We start from the raw sequence: 14,405 nt of genomic DNA, 5'->3' as shown, positions 1-14,405 counted from the left end.
AACACTGGACCATAAGTTCGTGTGGGTTGTCTGTGTGATTTCCCGTTCGTTCATTCCCCACCGAACTTGGCCTTGTGCCTGGCACTTCAGCAAAAGCCCGAGGTGCCAGGTTCAGCTTTTCCTGCCACCCTCCCTTTGCCTCGGGGACTTGCTCTCTTGGCTGCAGGACAGAGGGTCACACTGGAACAACAGACCTCGTGTCCATCCTTCCGTGCTTTTGAGTCTGAAACACCTACATGCCCAGAGACACGGGAATTTGCCATGTGCCCCTCCCTCTTCTTTCCCAGGGCCTACTGCGGATCGGCCGTGGGCCCAGAAAGAAGGCAGGCGGCTGCCCTGGTTACCTTTGTGGTCTGGCAGTGGGAAAGGAACGTGACTTTGGCAAAAGGGTCTGAAAGTCCGTTGCTGTCAGCCGCGATGAGGCCCCGGGCTTGGTACATGTGCGCCCTCAGCTGGAAGATATGCCGGTCTGTGGACAGATAGCGGAAAGGCGGCATTAGTGGGCCTCTAGGCACGCAGGTGTCTGTGTGCGATGTGCGGCTGTGGCTGTATCCAGAGAAAGACAATGGAGCCATGGCACCACCGGCCCCTGAAACCGAAATGGATGCAGGAAAGAGGTGGTGTTGATGGCACTCAGGAGCCAGGCATTCTCCTTGGTGCTTTCACAACAACCCTGTGAAGTACATATAATTACCTCCATCCCACAGATGAGGGAAATGGCTCACAAGGAGGCTAAGGTACTTTTCCAAGTTTACAGAGCTAAAAAATGCACAGAGCCTGGGTTTCATTTCTATCACATTCAAAATCACCTTCTCTTTATAAAATACCACATTTTAATTCCTAGTAATTCTTCTGTTTCCAGTGGTGCGTGTGCGTGCGTGTGTGTGTGTGTGTGTGTGTGTGTGTGTGAAACGGGTTTCTCCACAAATGGTTTTTGCTTCAATAAACTCAAAGAAGTCTTAACTCATCCATTCATCTACTCATCCATTCAGCCAGCCAAGGTCATTTTGAGCACCTACTGTGTACTAGGTTCAGTTCTGGTCTCTGAAGGTTCTGAAGTCGTTAAGACGGCCCCTGCCCTGGGAGAGCTCCAGGGAGAGAGGGTAACAGATCACAAAACACCGCAATCACAGTGACAGGAGACAGGACCAAGTGTTCTGAGAGAGGTACAGACAGAGGACATGGGAGGTTAAAGGCAGGAGCGAGCACACCTGTTTGACGGGATGGGAAGCAGAGAGAGGGCCGCAGTGGAGGCAAAGCAGGATTCAATGGAGAAGGCCAAGGTAGAGTTGAGAAGTTCCCAGCAGGGAAAGTGTACTACTATGTCACTGCATGAAACATGCTGCAGAGGGTCAGAGAGCTCTGGGCAGAGTCTCCCCTCTCCTCTGAATTGTTAGTAGCTGGACAGACCGGGTACCTTGGGTCGCTAGAGGTAGTGTCTATAAAAATAAGAAGATAACCTGATTTAGGTATTTTTCACCCAAAGATAAAACTCTAAGGACAGGATGGAAAGCAGTGGAAACAAAGCAAGTTCTGGAGATTGATTGCTCCATCAGTTACTAGCTGTGTGATTTGGGGCAATTTCTAAGCATCTCTGATACATCCTTTGTGACTCTGCAAAATGAAGAAGCCACCCAGGGCTGATGTGAGAAATAAATTAAATCTTCTGTATAAAGTGTAGGGCACAATGCTTGGCAGGTGGTAGGTGTTCTCTTCAGAAGCTTGTCTTCTCTGTCTGTTGAGCCCTTAGTAGTCAAGGTCAACCAACATCAGAGGAGCCTTGTGCGACAAAGGAAACCTGGCTCAATTCAAAACTCAGCTTCTGGCGAAGTGGAGGTAAAACTGTGCTACTCTATCCGAATTCGGCAGCTAGAGATCCTGCAAATTGAAGCAATTTGAAACAAGCAAAATGCAACTGTAAGGCATTAATGTTTATAACAAAACTTAAGTATTATGAAAATGTAAATACGACAGCAGTCGTGAAAAATATCTACAAAGGAGAAAGGATTATATAAAGCGATCTGAATTTCTAGAAGCAGCCAAGTCAAGAAGCAAGCTAGAGAAACATGCTGACTCACTGATACCGGTTTCCACCGGGAAATGTACATGTCTGCTGTTGACAGATCAAAACCCCAATGTCGTGTAAAATGGGAAATCTGCTTTAATTCCACAGGTCATAGCAACAGAGAACTCACTGATATGTATTGAAAATACATCGTTCACTTAAAATCCAAACTCAGCCTACATAGTCTGCCTACAAAGAAACAAACTGCTTTCTCTCCATTAACACAAAAATACAAATTTTCATTTGAGATGTGTCTAATGACTTCACTTTATTCTTTTAGATCAGACATCGGAAAGTCAGGAAGAAAACTTAGAAACTCTATTAAAAGAAGGCAAGTAAGTTGATCTTAAAATAATGCACAAGCAACATGCATGTCTCCCTCCTCACCGTTTTCTCAGAAGCCCACCAGAGACACCTTATGACCCTCTGCCCAGCGGGCAGCATACCTTGGTAGATCAGGTTGGCTGGAGGTTGAGTGGGGACAGCCACTTTGGAGGACATTTCTGTTTCATAGCCGGCTGGCAAGTTGTCCAAAATGGCACTGGAGTGTCTGGCCGAGCCCAGCCACAGGTACACGTCGACTTTTGCCTGCACCGACCAGCCAGCTGGCCGTTTGCTAGGAAGCTGCGGAGAGGTTACAAGGAAGCCCACCTCATTAGAAAGAGCTGATTATGGGCCCTGCTCTTTGAGAAACGAGGTCCTTCCTGGGTCTCTAGGGACACATGCAGGGGGTGTTCAGAGCGTGGTTCTCAGCAGCTCATCTGGTAGCAAAATGAGACCAATGACCCCAGTTGCCACGATGCACAGCCCCGGAGGTGGATGCAGTTTTAGTGGGGCCTGAAGCTCAAACAGGCACTGTGTTACACAGGTTAGGTGAGTTTTCAAAGAACACTCAGCTTTTAAGGGACAGAGCCAGGACTTGAACCCAAGAGAGATGAATTCAGGTCTAGACTCCAGTCTCTGACCCCCACCACCTGCCTCTTCCCACACTGAGTTGAAATTTCCCTTCCCAGATCTTCCAATTTCCTGGAGCTCCAGCGACAGCCTCCACCCCTTGGCTTCAGTCAGAACTCAAATGCTTCTTCCATAGGTCAAGCCTCCATGTGCTTGAAGAACCTACCTGCTCTACCCTGTTCTTTCTTCCCAGCTAAATACTTCTCATTCCTTCCCACTTCCTCATGCAGTGTGGTTTCTAATCCCTTCAACCATCACCAGGAGTAGGAAACTCCTTGCCCCTATCTAAGGAGACCCTGACCCCAGACGTGCCTGCATTCATGATCGCTGGCAAGGCCTTCACTCTGAGAATAGCAACCTGTCCATATTTTGTTGGCCCTTCTAAGTGGCTTTCCTTAGTTTTCTTAGGATTCCCTATCAGTATTGCCCTCTTCCTTCTGCACCACTTCTTTTCCATAGAGAATCACAAAATCCTACTATGAGAGGGTACAACTTGCTCTGACTTTTCCAAGGCCCCCCGTGGAGAGCCCGAATCCAGCATTGAGCATAGTTGTTCACTTTCTTATCTTGCTCTGTAGGTGCCGTAAGTGGATTTTGAGCAACTCAATTCAGCAACTCTGACAAGTGCCTCTAGGAATTGCTGAGTGAGTAGGATCAGGAGGGCATCACAGGGACCAAGACACAGTCCTTGCATCTGGACAGGAGACCAGCTTTCATTCATTTACTCAAATGCAAAGTCAAGTGAAATGCTACGGGAGCAGAGAACTGGCAGTAGGTACTTCCATCCCTTCTTTAAGACTCAGTACTTTGGAGTTGGACCAGTAGAGAAGGCACCCCAGGAAGAGGGACGTGCATGAACAAAGACACGGGGCAGGAACTGACAGTGGTGATACAGGCTAACATTTACTGGTAGTGAGTGCTTACTCTGTGCCGGGGACGGTGTTGCTGAGAACTTTCAGAAAAGAAAGAGCTGGGACAGAGAATGACACTGACAAGGCTGAAGAATCCTGCTGGTTATGTGGAGGAGTTTGGGTTTGATTCTTTAGGGAGTGGGATATGTTCTTTATTCAGCTTACAAATAGGGTAAAAGGTCATTTTCTTGTTGGTAAAGACAACCACTCTGCAACTTATAATCCTAAAATTTATAATAAGACAAATAATTCTCAATTCATCAGTTCTATAATAATAATAATAACAATAATAGCTAAGATGCATTAAGTGCTTGTTCAATAAAACAAATATTTATTGAGAGCCTAAGGTTATTTTGTTGTAATAAAAGCAATCCCTCTGCCATTTGTAGATATCACAGTGATGTCCCTAATGCCGAAAAGAGGTATTGGCACCCACGAAGCACTCAGTAAATATTTGTTGAATTATTTATTTTTTTAATAATAATGATGATGATGTAATAATATTTCACATGCATTGAGCACTTACATTGTTCAGGCCCTGGTCTAACGTTCCTTCATCCACAAAGAATGTCCCATTACCTGCATACTTTTAGCAAGTCATAGGTAATCATTCATCTTCATTATGACTATAAAGTATAACTTTATTGTGTGTTTTAACAATAAAGAAATGGAGGTTCAGAGTGGTTAAGACAATTGTCAGTGTCACAGAGTGAGGCAGGGGTAGAGCTAAGACACAAGCCTGCTCTACCTGGTTCAGACCCCATACTCTTAGCCAGTGGTCCTCACACACTGATGTGTATAACAGTGCATAAGAGTTACCTCGGCATCTGTTTAAAATGTAAATTCTAATTCCGTAGGACTGGGTTAGAGTTTGAGATTCCACATTTATTTCTCCCTTTTGGTGCTGATCCTGCTGGTCTACCAACCACAGTTTTAAGTATTTAAGTACCAAGACTCCTAACATACTATGTTGCATTGCTCCAGGCTGATCTGATATACTTCGCTTCTTAAAATAAAACAAACAAACCAAAAAAATGCATTCACTTATACTGCTATGAAATGTGTGTGTGTGTGTGTGTGTGTGTGTGTGTGTGTGTGTGTATTCATGGTCAGAACCAAAAGCTCAGCTAACATCTTGTGAAAACGTTACACAAGAACCAATGTTGCATTCCTAAGTTTGCAAGTTTATGCATCCTTTTTAACATCCATAAATTGATGGAAGAAGATCTGACTTCGGTTGATGGGCACACAATGCAATATACAGATCATGTATCATAGAGTTATATGCTCAAAATCGATATAATTTTATTAACCAATGTCACCCCAATAAACTTAATTAAAAATAAAAATAAATTTAAAAAACAAAGTGAAATACACAAATTGAAATTGCTTGCAAGACAATGCAGAGTCTCACTTAAGTATCCAAGTTGGAGCGCACGCAGCATTACCGAGCACCACGATAGGTGCTTGCAGCAGCCTCGTCCCATCTTTAGCTTCACAGGCATTTCCAGCCTGGGTGTGTCTTCCCCTGCCTCCTCCTCTTCCTCCCTCTCCTGTCTCTCATGAGTCCCTTTAGTCTGACCAACCATAGTGACTTCTTTCTTTTTGAGAATGGCATGGCAAGGCAGGGGGAATAAACAGAGAACAATGAAGAATGCAAAAGCACATTGAAAAACTGTGATCACCAATGTATAAACATTTCATGAGACAGAAGGCTAAAGTTTCCACTTCTCCCATGCCCCACTCACCTCCCCTGGGGTCCTGGTGAATGCCCACTGGCTTAAAAGAGAAATCTTGGCAAGTCAGAAAAGGGAGAGAAGGATGCTAATTCACAAGAGCTGTGTTGAAGTTGGTTCAATCAGTGTTAGTAAGAGAAAGGTTTGTCTGCCTTTGGAGGTTTCACTCTGGCAGGACCCAGACACCACTTTCTGCTGCTCTCAGGGAAAGCAGGATGGAAAGCTAGAGGTCTGAGAAGAAGAGACTGGCCCAGGAGTGTGGAGCAGAAGACAGGGTAGAGATGGGGACGAGAATGAGAAAGGGTCTCTAGAGTTAATGCCCGGTGAACTGGCACAGAGAGACAGAGCATCACCTTCTGGCTGGACTCTAAGTGCATACCAAGGGTTTCCTTTTGGTAATGAATGAATGTCCTTTTCTTCCCTTCGGCCACTAGGGGCACTGTGGGTATGAGACTGAAGGGGGAGAACTCAGCTTTTTGTGGATGGTGGATTGGGCGGAGCTCAACGAGTTCTGTTCCAGCATTGTTAGTAGCATTATGCATATGTTTAAATTAGAGAAAAAGAAAGAGCATGGAACCAGGGACCACGAAAGCCTGGTTGCCATTATGGGTTTACCATTCCTCAGCCATGTGTGTTCAGATGAGGCACCTTTGCTTCCTTAGATTAATATTCCCCAAACTGGGCTCCTAAGGACGGTAGCTTCCTAAAATTTATAAATAGCTATTCTAGACTAGTGGTCGGCAAACTCATTAGTCAACAGAGCCAAATATCAACAGTACAACGATTGAAATTTCTTTTGAGAGCCAAATTTTTTAAACTTAAACTTCTTCTAATGCCACTTCTTCAAAATAGACTTGCCCAGGCCGTGGTATTTTGTGGAAAAGCCACACTCAAGGGGCCAAAGAGCCGCATGTGGCTCGCAAGCCGCAGTTTGCCGACCACTATTCTAGATGAATACGATTGGCAAGCTTGGATTGTACACGTCAGAGATGTTTCCTGACTGCAGGACTTCTCAGAGCCTTCGTGGGAACTGGGAAAGTCCAAGAGAGGGATTCAACTGCAACCTCCCAAATGTGTTTGAACAAGAATGTTTATGGAGCCACTCGAAGCATAGCCGTTCTGTAAAATAAACTTTGAGCAAACTCTGGCCTGGAGGTTTTAGTTTTACATTCTATCCTTTGTCTTACTGCACTTCCTAATTCTCAGCTGAGAGTCGGGAATGAGTGGCAGGCATGTGGAGCCTTTGTCTCCCTGGCACAGCTGGAGCTTTTTTCAGATTTACCAGTTCAGTGAAGACAAGAGTAGAAAGGGAAGTGAAGGGAGGGGGTTAAAAGCAGGGGCGACAATCACAACAGGACTAAACATAGTTCTGCTGAGTCATCTTATAAGATGTGTCATCATGTCTGTAGGATTGAATTCAACAAAATTTACAAAGCTACCACCCTGAGCAATCCTAATGGCAGAAGGAAAATACAGATAAAGAGTAAACCAAGGTTCTCAATCCTGAGTTATGTCTACCGGCAAGCTTTATTTGACAGTCGTTCTTTGTTCTCATTTTAAATGATGCCAGGATACATCAAAATATTTAGGAGGGAGCAACAGCCCACTGATTTTTTGGTATTTTTAGCACAGGGCCTTTGGAAATGATTTGCTATTTTTAAGATAAATGTTTCTTGTGGATGGAGAAAGCTGAAGAAAAATCCTGTTATCTGTGGTGAACAACTTGCATGAAAATTTCCTTTTACAGTTATAATTTTATGTTATTTTCTGTCATGTGTGTAAAATGATTTTTAAACTTGCCCCTGTAAAGGCAGCACACAATTCTAGAAACATCCTCTGGATGTTGGAGGCCCATCTGTTTGAATGCCAGTGTTTATTGGGTGATTACTCTGGGCGATGCACAGTCTATGTTCTGTATATGAGTTTATCTACTTAATCCTCAACTCCACCTCCACTTGACTGAAGAACAGGAGACACAGAAATGGTAAGTAACTTACCCAAGGTCACACAGCTAAGAAATATTAGCCCTGGAATTCTGTTATGGATTAAATTGTATTCCCTCAAAATTCATGTTGTTGAAGTCCTATCCTAACCACATTGCCTCAGGATACAGCCTTATTTGGAAATAGGGTCATTACAGGTATGGTTAAGATAAGGTTGAACTGGAATAGGCTTCCTATAAAAAGAACACCATGCGAGGAGAGACACACACAGGGAGAAGATTGTGGAGATTGGAGTTATGCTGCCACAAGCCCAGGATCTACCAGAAGCGAGAAGAGAGGCCTGGAACAGGTCCTTCCCTGTCGCCCTCAGAGGGAGCAGGGCCCCGCTGACATCTTAACCTCAGACTTTCAGCCTTCAGAACTGTGAAATAATGCATTCAAGTTGTTTAAGCCACTCTGTGGTATTTTGTCACAACATTCCTAGCAAACGAATACAAATTCCAACCCAGATTCACCTGATTTCAAAGCCCGTGCATTACGCCATTACCCCACATTGCCTCTTCTGCCTGCAACAGTCAGCCATCACATCTACAGGAGACTTTAGCAACTGGATGACACAGAGGCTGTCTAACCTGGCTGCTGACTGCATATTTATATCAAGTACTTGTCCAGCCTTTGCTGATACCTAGAGGGATGAGGAATAACATTATGAACCTCCATTTAGAGAAATATTTCCCTATAATGGTTATCATGGATCCCAGTTCTATCCTCTGGTTCTATCATGAGTCCTCATTCTACACACACACACACACACACTCAACCCATCATTCATGTGATGGGTAGCCCTCCAAACATTTAAAGTCCCTGTCACATTGTCACATCATCTCACTTAAGCATGGCTCTTTCTCCATCCATCGTTCACAGGGCATGGTTTTGAACCATCTCACCCTCCTTCTGGAGAAGTAGAAGAATAATTACCATGTTACAGCAAGAAATCCAAACTGGAATTGCCAGGATAGTCTAGTAAGAGTTAGGAAAAGGTCATCAGTCATTGCCGAGTGTTAAGCCTTTGGACCACTCTTTCTCCATATTTGCCCAAGTCTACTTCTGTGATAGAAATCCTATCTAATAAAAGGGTAATATGCAAATTAACCATCACTCCGTCACAAAGATGGCAGCGACCATAGCCACAAGATGACAGTACCCAGTCCTCTCAGCCCCACCAGAGTCCCCCAGTCCCGGGAGGGTGGCCACTGAGAGCGGGCAGCGTGAGCAGCCTGGCAGAATGTTTGCTTCGTCGCCCCGGCGATGAGGCAAGCATTCCGTGCCCAGCCGTGGATGGGCCTCTGGGCTGCGGAGAGCCTCTGGGCCACGGGCGCAGAGTGGCCAGGCCCTGCAGAGAGCTACTGGTGCAAGGATTCATGCGCAGGGCTACTAGTAACTTTATAATTGAGGCAAAATACCCAGGGTCTCCAAGAAAGGCTCAAATCTTAAGTTAGAGACAGTAGAATCCATCCAGAGATCATTCCTATGGGTGTCCAATCCTAAGGCATTGGGGGACCCTGTCTTTATAAAGGGTGCAGGGACCCAATTGAAAAGACTAGCAGATTTTTATAATTTAAAGCCACCAGCAATCCTGAAATAGTAGTTTTGTGGAAAATAAACCTCTTCTCTTGTCATTTTCTTTGAAATCAATTTTTAAAATACAGAAGAACTTCTGTGAAAAATCAATGCCATGGACAAGTTACATAAGAGAATAGGTAGAGAGGTAACTAATAGAAAAATATTCATTCTTCCTAGTAATCAAAGCAGTAAAAATTAAAATAACCTTAAGGTGCACTCACTAGATTAAAAGAGAAAACTTATATGTATCTGGTAACATAGTAATTGGAAAATATTCAGCGTCAAGACAGTCTGTGGAATCACAATTTAAATCAAGAGGGGGCAAGGGATTCCAGTTGTCCTCAGACCTTTGAAAGTCTTGGGGAAGCATCAGAGATATGGACACAGGAAAAACAGAGATTTCTCATCAGACACAAGGTTTTGAGTAAAAAAACAATGCAGACTTACTTTGAGGAAATGAGTCTTGATGGTTCCACAGTATTTACCCATCTGCTCCCTGACGGGGGAGTAGAGCAGGTCTTTGGAGGCAATGCGGGCATAGGCCACTCTCTTGTTGTTGCTGAGCATCCAGAGGAAGACATCAGGGATGGTGTGCTGTGGCTGTAGGGATGGAGGAGAATGGATTTGATAGGTTGGTGTTTAACAACTGCACGTCCGGAGTTCTCCTATCCTGTTCTCCTTCTGCAGAGCAAACTCTGTGACTTAACCCACCCAGGTACTTAAAACTTCTCTGCAATCAAGCAAGCGTGAATGTAGCTTCTTTGAAAAGAGGAAGCTTTAGGTCACGAATTAGCAATAAAGTAAACCCATCTGCCAAACTGCTCACTGTGCTTGAAGGAAATACAAATTGGACCAAAGATTTGGCATCTTTAGTGGCCTGCTTTTCTTCATCTGCTGAACAAACATTTTCTACACCTTCCCATGGATTTTTTTTTCAGTCTTGTAATAGTGAGTTAGCTTCAAGCACTGGGTCTCCTAAGAACCAGGTAACATTTCCAGAATCTTCAAATAAAAAAACAAAACTCCATGAATGTCTTTCCATTTACTCTCGGAAGGGAAAACAGTTCCACAGGGACTTTGGGCCTAAACCAGCTGTGGGCAAACTATGGCCCGCGGGCCGGATCCGGCTGTTCTATCCGGTTCTCTTGCTCTCCCCTCCGCTCCTTTACTTTGAATTTATATTAGTTCACACAAACACTCCATCCATGCTTTTGTTCTGGCCCTCCGGTCCAGTTTAAGAACCCATTGTGGCCCTCGAGTCAAAAAGTTTGCCCACCCCTGGCCTAAACTATGATCGCAAGCATTTTAGCTCCATGTGAAGTGGTTATTCAGGAGAAACTTGACTGAACTGCACAGAAAATTAGACGTTAGAATTGAGCTATTCAATGGAGGAACTGCAGAATTCCTCATCAAGAGGCCCATTGTGTTATGAGTGTCTGAAATGTACATTTCTGAACCCACGCAGCTACGGAAACAAAAGGGAAGTACATTGTCATAAACGAGGCTTCAACATTCCTGGGCTGGAAGCAAATGCTCTGTATTTTGAAATCCCCAGTGGTCGTATACCTGGCACCCTCATCAGGTATCCCTTCTCTCTTGATATTGAAACAAACATCCCTGTGGACACTTTCCTGGCCACAGGATTGGTCAATCAGAGAGCTGAGGCCCTGGTGCCTGGTTTGAACTTTCTGGATGTTTATTAAAATCCCTGCATCTACTAAAAGGACTGCCTGTCTCACTGTTTATTATGACTTCAGAGAATAATTGATTTGCAACAAGAAATATAACTTTTGAGAACCAAAGAAGCAGTAAATCTGTGCTTCTTCCTGCAATCTTCCCACACAAAACCTCGTGTCTGACAGAAGCAAACGTGAGGGCCTTTTTATTTTATTGATTTACTAGTGGCCCGGTGCACGAATTTGTGCACATTGAAAGGAAAATAATTAGAAGAAATATTTTAAATATCACTATTCGCCCTTTCTCTATAATAGAAGTGTCAACCAAATTCACGATCAACAATGACAGATCAAAACACATGTGTGTGATTGGCACCAGCAAGAGCTTTATAGGTATTGCACATGCCCAAGTCAACTTAGCCTTTTATATATGTAGAATAAACTAGCTTAATTAGACCTGCTTTCTGATGCAGCTAAACTTTTTCCAGCCCAGTGAAACACCCCAACTTCTCTTTCAGGTAATTGTCAGCAACACAGCAGTAATATCAACACAAAGCAGATTATTATTGTAGATCACGCAGGAAGAACAAAGGGTAAAATATTTAACTGCTGTAGTGTTTGACTATATTCTGCACAGTGAGAAAACCTGAAGTCATTTTCAAGACCGACCAGTTCTTACTTCTTTTCAGTCAGGTCGAGTTTCTAAGCTTTTTAAATCTCCATTTTTTGGCTAATGAAAAGAAAATTGGATTCCACCGAGTCTCCTATCTACCTACTCCAGGACTTCTGTGAGGATCAAATGAGATGAGGCACAGGAAAACGCTTCACAGACATTTGGTTAAAGTGTGAAATCTTTCCACCTGGCTATAAAGCCTGGGCTGAAGAAACTGCAAGGAGGCTAGTTGTCAGTAGGGAGAGGAAGCCGGTCATTGCTAAGTGACATCATTACCTGGACAGACAGCATATTAGCCTTTTATATATATATAGATTTTGTTTGTTTCTTTGGGGGCGTATTTTTAATTATATAAGCAATATATGAATATATTCTTGTAAATAACTCAAATAATAAAAGTGATCAAATAAATGTATAATAAGGGCCTTTTTAGATCATTCTAGAAGTCATCAGAAGATAATGGTTATGACTAACTTAACAATGAGAAGCTGACTTGACCTTTACTGAACATGAGTTTCGATCCTCTGTTGAAAACTTATCAAAGATCATGTGCTAATTTTTACTTTTCTTGAGTCCATTAAGGAACATGCTTTTTACTTCTGCTGAATATTCAAGCTTCATTTTAAAAAAAATCAATAAAGCTATAGATGTTTGGCTTAATTTTAAAGTCTCCGTTTTCACCCCTAAGCTAACAGTGCCTGCTCAGCTCAGCAGGGTTCAGGAACAATATTGCTCTTTCATTGTTATCCAACATTCAGACCGCACTGGGAGAACACCCAGTCGAATCTTCCTAATGAGGCTCGCTATTAGAGTTGATTACCTCGTCCACAAGAAAGCGGATTTTTTCCACAAAATTTTGGGCTTCGTGGATCATTTCATCAAGTGATAACTTTTTCTTCTGCTGCTGAATGATCCCTTTGGCCTTCTTGGCCATCGCATCCTAAAACAAGACAAGAATCAATGCAGATCTTTCTAGAAATCTAGACAAGCACTGCCCTCTTGCAGGAGAATCCTGAAGGTGTTCGTAAGCTCCACAATGAGCCACTCATGGGCTATTTCAGGGCCTGCCACTAAGTGTGCTGTCCATTTAGTAAAAATTTCATAGGAGTATGGAGGCAGTGAACAGCATCTCACTTCCCTTTGACAGATGAGAAACAGAGGCCCAGAAAAGTGAGAGTCTGTCAAGGTCCCATAGCTCTGGTAGACAAGACCTGAATCTAGGTTTTCTGATGCTAACAATAACTATAATAATAGCAGCTAAAATGTATTGAGCTCTTACTCTGTGCTGGGCAATGTTCTAACTGTTGTGTTAATCTTCATAGCAACCATAGCCACCTTAGCGACTGGGTAGGGACTATTATTCCCATTTGACAGCTGGGGAAATAGAGTAATGCAGCTCTGAGAGGCAGAGCTGGAGTTGACCTCCAGCTAAGTCCAAGTCCTTGATTATTGTTCTCACCACCTCTCCCTAGAGGCCTGGCGGATGCTTCCAAACCTCGGTGGCTTCATTTGAGAAATGCCACTAAGGAACTCAGCATGAGTGATTGAAACACCCGAAAGTGTTTACTTGGATTCATTCGCTCAGCCCACGTTTATGTGCTTAAGGAAAAACCCCATATACTTAACAGTGATTTCAAAGGCCCTGCGTGAGTTAGCCCTGCCTACTCCACACTTCCTCCCATAGTGGTTCACTCATCGTGCCTCAGGCACACTGATCCTCAGGAGGTCCGAAAACATGCCAAGCTTGGTTCCTTTCTCAAGACTGGTGTGCTGGGGTTTCCTCTTGCTCAGATGTTCCTCTTAGACTCTGCAAAGCTGGTTTCCTCTCTGGCCTCAACCACTACATTACATGGCCTTTTAAAATTTCCTTCATCATCATAACCGCCAATCATTTTTATTTATCTATTGTTTGCTTGTTTATCTGTCTTCTCCACTAAAATGCAAACTCCCCTAGGGCAGGGATCTCCTCTGTCTTGTTCTTACTGGATATTCTCAGTGTCTGGCAGAGTTCCTGGCACATAGTAGGTTAAATAACTGTGGAGTGAACAAACCAGTCAATAACTTGATAAGAAAAAAGGGGATGGTTCAGACAGAGGGAACAACTACATATGACGTCACCTAACCATTGAAGGTTCAAAATCGCTGGAGCATAGATATATGGGAAGAGAGTAATGGGAGAGAAGTCTGGGGTGCTAGCTTGGAGCCAGACAGTAGACAGCCCTGTACATCATGTAAAAGAAATCTGGACTTTGTCCTATGAATGATTAAGATCTCCAGTGACTATTTTAAGCAACAGTGATCTAGTCAGGTTTGTGTTTTAGAAAGCCCATTCTGGTTGTGGTAGGGGAGATGGATTAAAGGAAGACTACTGCAATAGTCTAGACCAGAGACATGAAGGCCCTCAGCTTAGGCAGTGAGTTTGGGGATGAAGAAGTGGAGTTAGTTCCAGAGTCTTTGAGGGGCAGAATCAACAAGGCCTGGGGTCAAACTGGCTGTTTAGAATGAGAGGTAAGGATTCAAAGTTGATTCTTAGGCTTCTGGCTGGGGCAATGAGTGTAGCTGGCAGGATGGGGAGCAAGTTTAGGTGGGAAGATGATGGGTTGAGTAGGTATGTATATTGAGTCTCCGGTGCTGTGAGACAAGCAAGTGGCATGTCCACTAGGAGGTTGGAAATACAGGTCTAGAGATGAGGAGGTAGAGCTGGGCCACTACAGAGACATTGAAATCATGGACTTGTTCAGGCCAAGGACAGGCAGACATTGAGATGACAGCAGGGCTGTGTGGGCAGTGGGTGACATTGTGGAGACAGGGAAGGGTGGTCTGA

At 43.8% G+C, this 14,405-nt stretch overlaps 1 protein-coding gene across 1 annotated transcript in view; it reads right to left on the bottom strand.

Annotated features, from left to right (window-relative positions):
• FER1L6 (fer-1 like family member 6) overlaps positions 1-14,405 on the bottom strand; it is a gene marked incomplete at both ends in the record, with an annotated part of 100,696 nt that overhangs the window by 46,478 nt on the left and 39,813 nt on the right. The window contains 4 exons of the mRNA XM_080646770.1: positions 345-469; positions 2,512-2,689; positions 9,680-9,832; positions 12,402-12,521. Of these exons, the coding sequence (XP_080502896.1) occupies positions 345-469; positions 2,512-2,689; positions 9,680-9,832; positions 12,402-12,521 (576 nt within the window). The remainder of the gene's footprint in view (positions 1-344; positions 470-2,511; positions 2,690-9,679; positions 9,833-12,401; positions 12,522-14,405) is intronic.

This window comes from Plecotus auritus (genome assembly GCF_963455305.1).
Source record: "Plecotus auritus genome assembly, chromosome: 11".
Taxonomy (NCBI): domain Eukaryota; kingdom Metazoa; phylum Chordata; class Mammalia; order Chiroptera; family Vespertilionidae; genus Plecotus; species Plecotus auritus.
This window is presented reverse-complemented; position numbering and strand designations above follow the sequence as displayed.